Source organism: Fulmarus glacialis, unplaced genomic scaffold, assembly GCF_000690835.1.
Source record: "Fulmarus glacialis isolate BGI_N327 unplaced genomic scaffold, ASM69083v1 scaffold31023, whole genome shotgun sequence".
Classification (NCBI taxonomy): domain Eukaryota; kingdom Metazoa; phylum Chordata; class Aves; order Procellariiformes; family Procellariidae; genus Fulmarus; species Fulmarus glacialis.
The window spans coordinates 3,140-14,092 of NW_009201494.1; the positions used below are offsets into that span (position 1 = coordinate 3,140).

Here is a 10,953-nt window from a genome sequence, read left to right on the forward strand (position 1 = left end):
AGGAGGCAGCTGTAGAGGGGGTGGCTGTGTTTGAACCCCACCAAATGCAGGGGGAGGGCAGCTGGGGGGCAGAGCTGCCGTAGAGGGAGCTGAGCAAGTGGGAGGAAGGGTCCAGCAGGAACCTCACGATGTTGAGCAACGCGAAGGGTTACCTGCAGGAATGGATCTGGTCTTCCCGCGGATAATAAACGTGAGTTAGCAGTGCGCCTTTGCAGCGATGAGGGCTGCATTAGTGAACTGTAACCATCAGATTGATGATGGTTGTTCAATTGGTTGTTCAATTACTCTGCTGCATTCGGCATTCATGAGGTCACACCTGCAAAAGAGCGTCCTGGTTTGGGCACCCAGTTCAAGAAGGATATCAACAAACTGGGGAGAGCATGGCAGAGGGCCACCAAGGTGGCGGAGAGCTCATGACAGAGGACGAGAGGCTAAGGAAACTGGGGTTGTTTTAGCTTGGAGAAGAGAAGGCAAAGGGGCAAGAGTCTAAAGCCTTTCACTGCCTCTAATGGGGTTGTACTGAAGATGGAGCCGAGTACTTTCCAGGTGTGCCTAATGACAGGAAAGAGGCTACAGCCACAGGTGGCCAGAGGAGAATTTTGAATTGGACATGAGGGAAGTTCCTCACCCCAGGAGTGATTAAGTGCTGGAACAGATGCCCAGAGCGGCTGTGAAGTCTCTGCCCTCAGACAGTATCAAAACTCAATGGACGAGGCCACGAGCAACCTGTCTGAACTCTGAACTTGGTCCTGCTTTGAGTAGGAGTTTGACTTGGAGACTTCCTGGGGTTCCTTCTGACTGAAACAAGTGGTGCACTCTTGGTGCTGTCATCCCGTGCCAAAGTTTCTACCTTATGCTGAAATCCCCTGCGGCAAGTTCCCTCTGCACAGCAATGTCGCTGTGATGTGGGAAGTTAGCCAGGCAGTGAGCGTCTCTGATTCACAAATCGCATCCTCCTTAACTCCTTGTCTGAATGTTAAGAAGAGTGCAATAATTGGTGATATCTCTGCAATGTTTTTTTTTTTAATTTGAGTAATGAAATATTTAAACATGACTCATAACTTAAAGTTTGTGCATTTTGAAGTGCTTCTTTTGATATTGAATGGTTAAGTTACATGAAAGTATAAAAGCATAGTTTTAAAGTTGGAATTCCAAGTAACTCTCATTTTCTCTTTTTAAGGTCAATGAATGGTCCTTGAAGATAAGGAAGGAAATGAGAGTGATTGATAGACAGATCAGAGGTTTGTACTTATGTCTCATTTTTTGTTTTTCCTTTCCCTGTCTGGCTTCAAGGTTTTTTTGCTTTAATTGGGGGAGGCTGTGTAATCTAATAACCCAGGGTATTCTATTGCATCTGGAATAAAGGAAGATGAATGTGATCCTGGGGCCAAACTTAGTCTGTGTTACAAAATGATGTGGCTGTAAAGTTCTCCCAAGTAAAATTTTCAAAAGAACCTGAATATTGTATGCTTCCAGTAAGACATAATGCTCTTAAATCCCATTTGGTAAGATGAATTAGACTTACTATCCAGAACTTCAGCACATTGATTTAATGAATAGTATTGGTGTGGTATGTAATTCCACATGTAGAAAGTCCTGCGGGTATGTACTGGTATGAAGTGCACTGGCTAAACAAAAGTAGCTTGCTGTCAGCTTGGGAAAATTGCGAACAGGAGAGAAGAAAAAAAAAACTTTTCTCAGAGGGTGTTTTGCTATTAAATTATGGACATTACGCTTTTGAAGAGGTCTTGAAAAGCAGAGGAGTTGCTTGTTACACTGCCACTAGTTCAGTTTCTTGTTCTCTCTTCTGCCTGCCTTCCCAGAATCTGAAAATAGGTTTGGGGCAGATTCTATTTTCTCCTTTCTGTCTTCTACCCTGCCCTCAGGATTGGTCCATGGGATGTGCTGGTAAAGGGTATTTTGTGTCAGCAGACACACTGGTTATTAGGCACGTACCTGTTTTGAGTGACTCCTCAAGGAGTGTGTTCTCCCTTCCCCCTTTCGTCCCCAGCCCCATGCCTCTGGATTAAGCTGGCAGGGTTCATATATTCTCCCACTTGTACATTTGTACGAGGTGGTTGGAGAGAGATGCTCGTGCAGTACAAAGTCTGTCTTTGTCCTCATCTGTAAAATGGGGACAGGGTTTATGCCTCTTCCAGGAAAACCGATGTGCAATGATGTTCGTTATGCTTGTGAATTGTTTTGCATTTTCCAAGGCACTTTGTGCAGCTGTGTCGGGCACAGAGCAACTGGAATATGGCTGTTCTTATTAGCAAAGTATGTTTTAGAGGTCACATCTTCCATGGGAGCAAACTACCCACGTGTTCACTATTGATGGTTTCTTGAAATTTTGGGTTTCTCTCAACTTTATGCATGCCATAATACTTCTAATGGCCTATATAGATATTGGGTTATGTGGTAGTCTAATATTTTGTCGTGGATGTAAATCTAATTATTGTAACAGCTCTGAACATTTTTGTATATGTATTTTAGAGTGTTACATTCAAAGAAATACAGTTCAGCACATAAGAGCTTAGACTAACCACCAACCATCTGCTATTCTGATAATTGCCTTTAAGATAAAGTACAGAATATCTTTAATACCCATATTGTGCTAGGATTTCACGTCTTACAAGTGTCAGCTATGGAAGTATGTGGTTCTGCTGGACACTTATCAGGCTAGCAGGCTGCTGCTGAAGGATGACAGCCATGTGCCACTAAAGGTTTTTTTCAAAAATTACCCACTGTAGTTGCATTCTGCCATGCTTTATCATTTCGATTGAGATTTACACATGAAATCGCTGTAATCTTTGAGTAAGGATGCTGAGCTGGGACCTGTCTTAGTTTCCCTGGAGAAGGCTGTGCTAGATGTGTTTTGATCCGGCAACACGCAGATCCACCTGGGATGAACTGGGTGGGCTTGGATCACTTGAACGCTTGGCTTGCCCAGTCAGCATAGTTACTAATATAGCAACACGCTGTTTCAAACCATCTGTCGTTGGACTCTTGCTGTTGTCGTGATTTCTGTTTGGTGTAGGTTGCTTTTGAGAGCTTGGAAGGTTCGAAGAAATGAAAGGTATGCTTGTGACTTCAGAATAGAATTTTTCGAGTTAATGTAGTTGGAGTAATACAGTAACTTTGTGCTTCATTGAGCTTGCAAGTCCCTCTCACAGGTGCTTTGGACTGCTTTGTGCCTCTGTTGTGGTTGGTAGTGCTGCAGAGGGGACCAGTGTAGTGACTTTGGCTCACTAGAGGTGCGTAGCTGGCATTGACCTTCAAAGGTGGAGTTGACCATTCTTGCATATTTTATGCCACTAATCTCATATTCAGCAGTTCGTCATGCAAGTGAAAGCATTCACTCGAGTACGGGGCCCTGCTACCCTAGTTTGGATGTAGTAACACAATCCTTGTGGTGGTTTTTAGCCTGACAAAGTGAATGTCGTAATTCCTCAGTACTGCTGGAGTACTCCTGGTGCTTTCTGGTTTTTGCTGTAGCACTTCAGCTGTTTCTTACCTGTTCTGATATGCTGGGACTTGGCTCACTCCCACGTCTGACATACTGATGTCTTCAAGCTTGTGACATTTCTGAGATAATAGTGGGGAAGCAGCAAGGAGTATGTTTTTCTGATTACGATCCTACAGATTTCTGCCAGTCCTTTAGGATAAAGACGCCATTGAATGATATTGAGAGAATGAATCATCTTGAATACAGGATTCATTAACTCCCATGTGAGAAGCTGCGTCGAAGTCTCCAAGTTGGCCTGTGCCAAAAAGTGTGTGTGGATGCCTTTGTTTTTATAAAAGGCCAACTTCTGATTCTTGCCTACGTGTAACTTCTGTCTGGCATAAATCAAGAAGACTCAAACAAAACCAAATTTGAACAAAGGCTTTGCTAGAAATAATTGTTCTTGTGGTCATTTCCTTCAACTCTTTGCAGGAAGGTGGGCCTAACCCTTACTATCTGAATTCTTTATTTACTTTAGGGTAATTTTTTTGCAGACTCTTAGATCCACATTGCATCAGTGGCTAATTTATTGCTGAGTCTGTGTTTCTTACTCTGAGCTTTTTGAGGTACCTGGTTTCTACTGTACACAGCTAGCATTATCTGACAAGGCAGATGTGTGAACAGTCACCCCAAGTTTGCTAGAGAAACTTATGTTATTTAAGGAAGCCTATTTAGTGTACAATATTTCAAGTCCAACTATTTGATGCTTCTTTTGTACAGGCTTAGTTCAGTACTCCTGCTCCAGCATGCTCTTCTAAAAAGCTGTTGAATGAAGCTGGATACCAGGAGAGTTTGAACAGGCTGCTTTAAGTTATATGTAACGATTTACCAGCATACTAGTTTTCACCAATAAAGTATCCATAGCATTGGCGCCAACCAGCTTATAATTTGAATGTGCCAGTTTATGCAAACACCTAATGCACGTCTTTAAAGTATGAGCAGTATAAACTCAAGACCTTAACTCCTTGAGTGTAAGTATAGACTTGGCAGGGTATCCAGTTGAGGCTCAATGCTGATGAGGGGAATAATTAAGTCTATCTGCAAGGATGAAGGCTTTTTTTGGCAGTAATTAACAAATCTATGGTTCTAAGTAACTCTTGAAGTTGTGGACACACCCTTACAAATTCACTATATAAGTGGTTATGCTTTTTTTTTTTTTTTTTTTTAAAAGGCAGTGTATATATAAGACTTTCTGGCCTCTGTGAGACCAGCCTTCTAGAATCTTTCCGAATGTGTTTTTTCCAGAAAAACACATTTCAGGGATTTAGAAAGAGTGAAAACAATTTTACCTACAACAGCCCTCAAATGCACTTGAAGGTGGGCATATGGGTTAAGCTTTGAATGTAGGTAAGTATTTTTGCTAGTAAAATGCCTGTCTGTCTTCTGAGACTACTAGTTTTAAACTTGTGACAGCTTTGTTTCTTCCTGGTAAAGTGGGGCTATCTGGTGATGAACACGGAAGAGGTAATCTTGTAAGCAGCAAATCAGTACAGTAGTCTTAAACTGTGTGTGTATATATTATATATGTGTGTGTGTATTTATACATATATATTTATATCAGGCCAGTTTAATAGTCAGGAAGTTATTCTGAAGTTGTAAGTCAAGTAGTTATCTCGGAGTGCTTTGTTCTTACTGGACCTTTTTTGCTTCTTAAGAATTCACCTGAGTCAGCTCGGCTTCATGCAGTGATATTCCTGGACAGTCCTTTACGGTACTCTTAACTGCAAAAGAAATTACAGAGCTGAATGTTTAGTAATGAGAATTTTCCTATTAATATGTAGTTTGTTTAATCAGCTAACACGTAGATCAGCCTAGAACAAGGTCTTTGAGTAACAGGGGGAATCTGAAATCAAGCAGAGACAATTTTTTGCATTGAAAATCCACCTCAATAAATGACTGGTTTCTCTTCCAAATCCTTAGCAGCTTGTCACTATTCGCTGTGTTTTTTCTGTACTCCAGATATCCAGAGAGAAGAGGAGAAGGTGAAGCGGTCAATAAAGGATGCTGCCAAAAAGGGTCAGAAAGATGTGTGTGTGATCTTGGCAAAGGAACTGATCCGCTCTCGAAAGGCCGTAAGCAAACTCTATGCATCCAAAGCTCACATGAACTCTGTTCTCATGGGGATGAAGAACCAGCTTGGTAAGAACAACTTCTGAGCGCTTCTAGCTTTAGAGGTGAGGTCTGGGTTTCCGTTTTCAGAACCAAGGTCAAATGCGGCAGAGCTTGAATTTGGAAGCAGTCCTACTCTTGTGAAAGGCAGCTGATTCCAGTGGGCTTCAGGACCCAGGGAAATTCCTCCCGTAGCAGGCCCAGAGGTGTGAGGCTGCTGCAGTTCCACGTCCCCACATCCAGCTGGGCTGAGCACCTATTCCCAGTAGGCACACGCACCCACACGTGCTCACAGCAGTGTCTTTACCAGCACCCGTGTAAACACATGCAACTTTCACACGAACATGAACAGCTCAATCCTGGCCTTCCTCTTCAGTTGATTAGGACTGAGGTCCACTAGTAGAATACATATATCTACACACACATGCACAATATATGGGTTGTTCCAGTAGCTGCTCTCAGACTCTCAGTCTAAGATGGCCAGCTATCCGGTGACTGGCCCCAGATCTTCTCTGCCTGAGCTGCCTGTAGGCCCCTGAGGTTTGTGGTCTTCCCTGGTCCACCTTGATCCCTCCCTTTCTCTGCCTTCAGTCCTTCACCTAAACATCCAATAAAAAGTTTCTCATGTTCAATCACTTTCCTGCAATCCCCGTAAAAAATTCCATATTAAGTTTTTCTCGGTTCAAAAAATGCTCTTTTCCCCCACATCCCATACAGAGTCCTACATCCCTGTAGGCAATAACCCCCTTCAGTCTGCAGGATGTTCTGGAGACCATTTCCCCACTGCCCTGTCTGGATGGGTTTCCCACTCTGGACTCTGGAGTAGTCAGGGAGCTCCCAGTTAGCTTCCTGGGGTTCCTACCCCTTCTTGTTCCCTAGATCCTTGCTGGCTGACTGTGTTTCCTCTAACTAGCTGCTCAACAGATAATCTAACATCTCTTCTCAGAGCCTGAGGGTTGCAGTGACGTGAGAATCATGTGTTCTGAAACAGAACTCTCTTCTAGTAATTTGGGCACGTTTTTAGTGTGCCTGAACAGTTTGAACGCGTGCCTAATGTCCCTGTATCCTTGTGGAGCCTGTTGTTGTTACTGATTTGACAGGATCTGTAACGTGAGGTTTATTTCCTTCAGTAGAATTCCCTTCATCTTGTAAATTATTGTTTCTCTAGCAAGAGTCTTAGGATGCTTACTGAGTCCTAAATGGAGATGGGGGGCCAGTGTTTGATTTCCTTGATGTGGATGAATCGATTTGCCCTGTGTCTTCATACCTAGCTCTCTGTAAACCCTACTTGGTCCTTTGTGCTCCTCCAGTACCGGCATATTTCCCTCATTCCTTATCCACAACAGAAATCTGTTGTAATAGGCTTCCTGCAGTCTTTTCCATACCGTAGAGCATTCCAGTCTGCAACGAGAGCAGAGCATTGAAGACAGGGAAAGACTTGGTGGAGGCTAACGTGCACTGAAATGTCAAAGGATTTCCCCCCATCCCAGCATTACCCAAGCTAGTTGCTAGTAGATTTTAACACTAGGTGAGTGATAAATCGGGAGTCGCAATGTGAACCTTAAGTGTAATCTTACGATAGGTCGAATGTGGCTCCCCACGTACCTCATTCAGGGAAGGGAAGCAGAGGCCATCCTTGCAGCTTGAGGTGTCCTTATCACTGCCGCCAGCATCTTCATCTTACTCGGACGGTTCTGATACACTTACCCAAGCGATAGGAAAGAATCTAGAATTCAGTCTGGGGTTTGTATTAAGTTGCTTCATCTTAGGGAAATGACCGCTAAAGGCAAGATTTCTGTTAGTTTGTTAACATTACAAGTGTAATGTTCTTAAAGAAATTAAGTATTAAAATGAAAAATCATATATGCTATACCTTCATTTTGCTTCATTAAGGAGTGACCATTTTATATACAAACAGGTAAGTTCGCCATGGCTTGGAAGCTGCGAAGTTAGATGGCACAATTCAAGAACATCGAAGTACCCTTAATTACTGCATTTTGATCCTGGTATATCAACATGTATGAGAAGAGCTTTTAAGCTATATTATGAGAATAGCCTCTGGAAAGTGTGTTGTTAAATTCAGTTTAAACTACACTTATTTCCAGCTTATCTGCTTCAGTATTAATTTTCTAGCTTACTGTTTGCTGTGAAACTATTGCACTAGAACTTCTGCCAGAGGTAGTTTCCACTACCCAGTGTCAGGCGGAAGGTCACTAGTTCGGCCAACAGTCAGACGTGGAGCTGGACTGTAGCTCCACTGGTGAAACCTTCGGCGAGACCTCTGGCTGCTGAGGGGCTCAGGCAGGAGCTCCTCAGGTTCTCTTTTTATGAATGTCGTGGTTTAACCAGGACAATGAACTGGAGTGCAAGTGGGTTGAAATCTCTCTGCTGGCAATCTGGATTGCTCCAGGTAATCATACAGGAGCAGTAACTGTGCTAGAAACTTTCTTCCGATATGGGTAGGAGTTGAGCTTTTCCAGGAAGGTAGACAAGAATGAAGAAGCAGGATGCCCATTTCTTCTTTCAATTAAATTGCCTAAATGCAAACAAATGTCTGTCCATGTAGGGAGGATATAATTTCCCAGCTTTTGGTGGAGCGTGGATCGTTCAAGCTTTTCTATGCCTCTCCTTCACAGCTGTCCTGAGAGTAGCAGGTTCATTGCAGAAGAGCACAGAAGTCATGAAAGCTATGCAAAATCTAGTAAAAATCCCTGAAATCCAAGCAACGATGAGGGAGTTGTCCAAAGAGATGATGAAGGTAAGATCTGTAACATAAATAAGACTTGGGTGAACAAGAGGTGGTCGTTAGCGTGCTGTGCAACCGCTTAGGTGGCCCCTTTGTCAGAGGGCTTGTGTGAGCTCTGACAAACAAATTAAAGTAGCACATTAATAGCTGGGACTTTCTAGCAAGTTACCGTACGTGGGGAAAGCCCTGACTCGGTGATACCTGTAACACATTTGGTGTAAAGCTTGAAGCTGAAAAAAGCTGCTGAGGTCGAGGATGGAAGGAGGAAGACGGGTCCCCGTACAGAGCAGTTATGGCTTGGTCATTCTAGTCCCAAGGGCGGGGGGAGACCAAGGTTTGAAGCAGGGTTCACAGTGAGTGCCCGTACCCCCGAGCTTCTGCCTGTTCTGGGGAGACCGAATGTTCCACTTTCAGGAAGAAAGACCCACCACAGCCTATTGTGGAGTGAGAAGCTGAAAGTCCTGTCTTAGGCAAGATGGCTATTGTGATACTGGGTTTAAAACATCTAACTTAGTGTCTCCATCGGATGAAAGTGCTCTGATTTTGAAGTATACTAATTCTCTATCATCGTGGCTGTTATCTTTTCAACTGCCAAAATTGTTTTGCTTTTTCCCCGTACCACTCTAGACTGTTTAGTTCAGATCAGCTTATTTCTTAATAATTTTACCATTGTGCACCAGAACAATTTGGCCATATCTAGGTTGCAGGCCCTACAGAGGAACGTTTTCAAATGCAGATAGAAAAAAGGGAACCCTTGTCAAACACCAATTTTACAGCATGTTGCACAATTTATGCTTCCTGACTGAAGCTTGCAGTTGTATTTGCCATGCTTGGAGCAAGCTGGGTTGTCGGTGTTTAGACGTGCAACAACAAGGAATAATAGCTTGAGGGTTTCAAAATGAGAACATGCATATTTAATCCTCAGTTTTCTTACCGCTTTTCCTGTGCACCCGTTGTACAGATACGCGCTTAAACTGTAGGCAAGTGTGTTGGCCGACCCTTGTGCAACAGGATAGCCTTGATCGGGAAAGCTTGAGCAGCAAGCAAGCGGGTGTTAAATGCCTGGGTAGGCATAACCTGATCTGGAAAGTAGGAAGCGTGTCCTCTTACTCTGCTGTTTCCAAGGATATCATGCGCTGCCTTTTTGTTTTCTGCTAGGCTGGTATTATAGAGGAAATGCTGGAGGACACCTTTGAAAGCCTGGAGGATCAGGAGGAAATGGAAGAGGAAGCCGAGATGGAAATTGACAAAATCCTTTTTGAAATTACAGCTGGTGAGTGTGTGCGTGTGTTTGCCGAGAGCAGAGCCTGGCCCCCGCTCTGTTCAAGAAGACACAGCAATTTAAATCTTTGTCTATTCTGACTTAACTGCGCTCTCCCAGTGGTGTCTTTGCCTTTGCTAATAGGCAGAGTGCTCTGACAAACCGGTTTCTCAGGGAATACTGGCTGAGAAGGCCGGTGCGGTAAAGCATAAGTAATGTGCATCAGCTGATGTCTGTGCAGTTTTGTAGTTGAGGCTTTGACAGATGAGTGTTTGTACAGTGGATCCTTTTAACAAGGTGACATTTGTATGACTGACTAGATACACTATTATTAATGAAGCCAGGAAATAAACTCGGCTGCGTTGCCTTGAGTCTTAGGCTGTGTTGTGATTCCTGGCTGTAAAATGCTGTTAGTGTCTTGAGTTGTTGGGGAAAAAAAACCCCACAAAACAAACAAAACAAAACCCCAACTTCTGCCTTACAGCTCATGAAGTAATGATCTACTGTTTTAGTTATCTGACTTAGATAATGCTTAGCCTGCTCCTTATCTTTCTTGTGCGGTGGTGTGATAAATATAAGTACCGGAGCCATGTTTGGCTGTAACACGCTGAAAGCGCAGTTCCCCAGCTCCTGCCCTGCGGTTACCTCGTGCCTGCTGCTGGCTTGTTGCCCTCTCTTGTTTTTCACATCCTGCTTTGCTGTTTTCCATCCTGTTTCCTGGCTGGGAGCAGCTCCCTTCCTGCCCGGTGGGCTGTGGGAGGGGGGAGCCGCTCCCCGCGGCTCAGGAGGGGCTGACAGTTCTTGTGTCTGACCTCTGCCAAAAGTGACAGGTTGAATTATTTTAAATATCTGTACCTGAAAGCTGCTAATTACTAAATGAAGACCTAATGCACACTAACGGGCCTGTTTGTTGTTCGCAGGGGCCTTGGGTAAAGCACCTAGTAAAGTCACAGATGCCCTTCCAGAGCCTGAACCCATGGGAGCGGCCGCTGCTGTCGACGAGGAGGAAGACATTGAAGCAATGCAGTCGCGGTTAGCTACCCTCCGTAGCTAGGGAGGAGACGAATCTGTACAGTTTGCCTTTTTTTTTTTTCAGTGGGATATTCTGTACTACGTTCAAAATGCAAAACTTAATATGTGAGAATACTTTATGTAATATATATATTTTTTTCTCCCTGGGGAGTGTGTTCTCCAAGAAACTACTGTAATATACTACTTCTTGGGGAGTGCAGTCTGAAGAGATTATCTTACCCTTTTCTGTTCAGCCTGTCTGCCCCCTGCGAGGCTGTGGTGAAATGGCAATGGTGGTGTAATGTTACGTATTTTTAGATA

The 10,953-nt window shown here is 43.7% G+C and overlaps 1 protein-coding gene across 1 annotated transcript; it reads left to right on the forward strand.

Annotated features, from left to right (window-relative positions):
• The first annotated feature begins 1,162 nt into the window (after nt 1-1,162).
• CHMP3 (charged multivesicular body protein 3) lies at nt 1,163-10,953 on the forward strand. The gene is made up of 5 exons (XM_009573971.1): nt 1,163-1,241; nt 5,465-5,644; nt 8,251-8,372; nt 9,519-9,633; nt 10,542-10,953. The coding sequence occupies exons 1-5, from the start codon at nt 1,214-1,216 to the stop codon at nt 10,673-10,675; spliced, it is 579 nt and encodes a 192-aa protein (XP_009572266.1). The 5' UTR covers nt 1,163-1,213; the 3' UTR covers nt 10,676-10,953.

What these genes read in the sequence shown, in the direction of transcription:
- CHMP3 (XM_009573971.1), top strand. Translation starts at nt 1,214, where the DNA reads ATGAGAGTGATTGATAGACAGATCAGAG. An exon ending in GGGGATGAAGAACCAGCTTG is followed by an intron (nt 5,645 to 8,250) that starts GTAAGAACAACT and finishes TCTCCTTCACAG; the next exon opens with CTGTCCTGAGAGTAGCAGGT. An exon ending in CCTTTTTGAAATTACAGCTG is followed by an intron (nt 9,634 to 10,541) that starts GTGAGTGTGTGC and finishes TGTTGTTCGCAG; the next exon opens with GGGCCTTGGGTAAAGCACCT.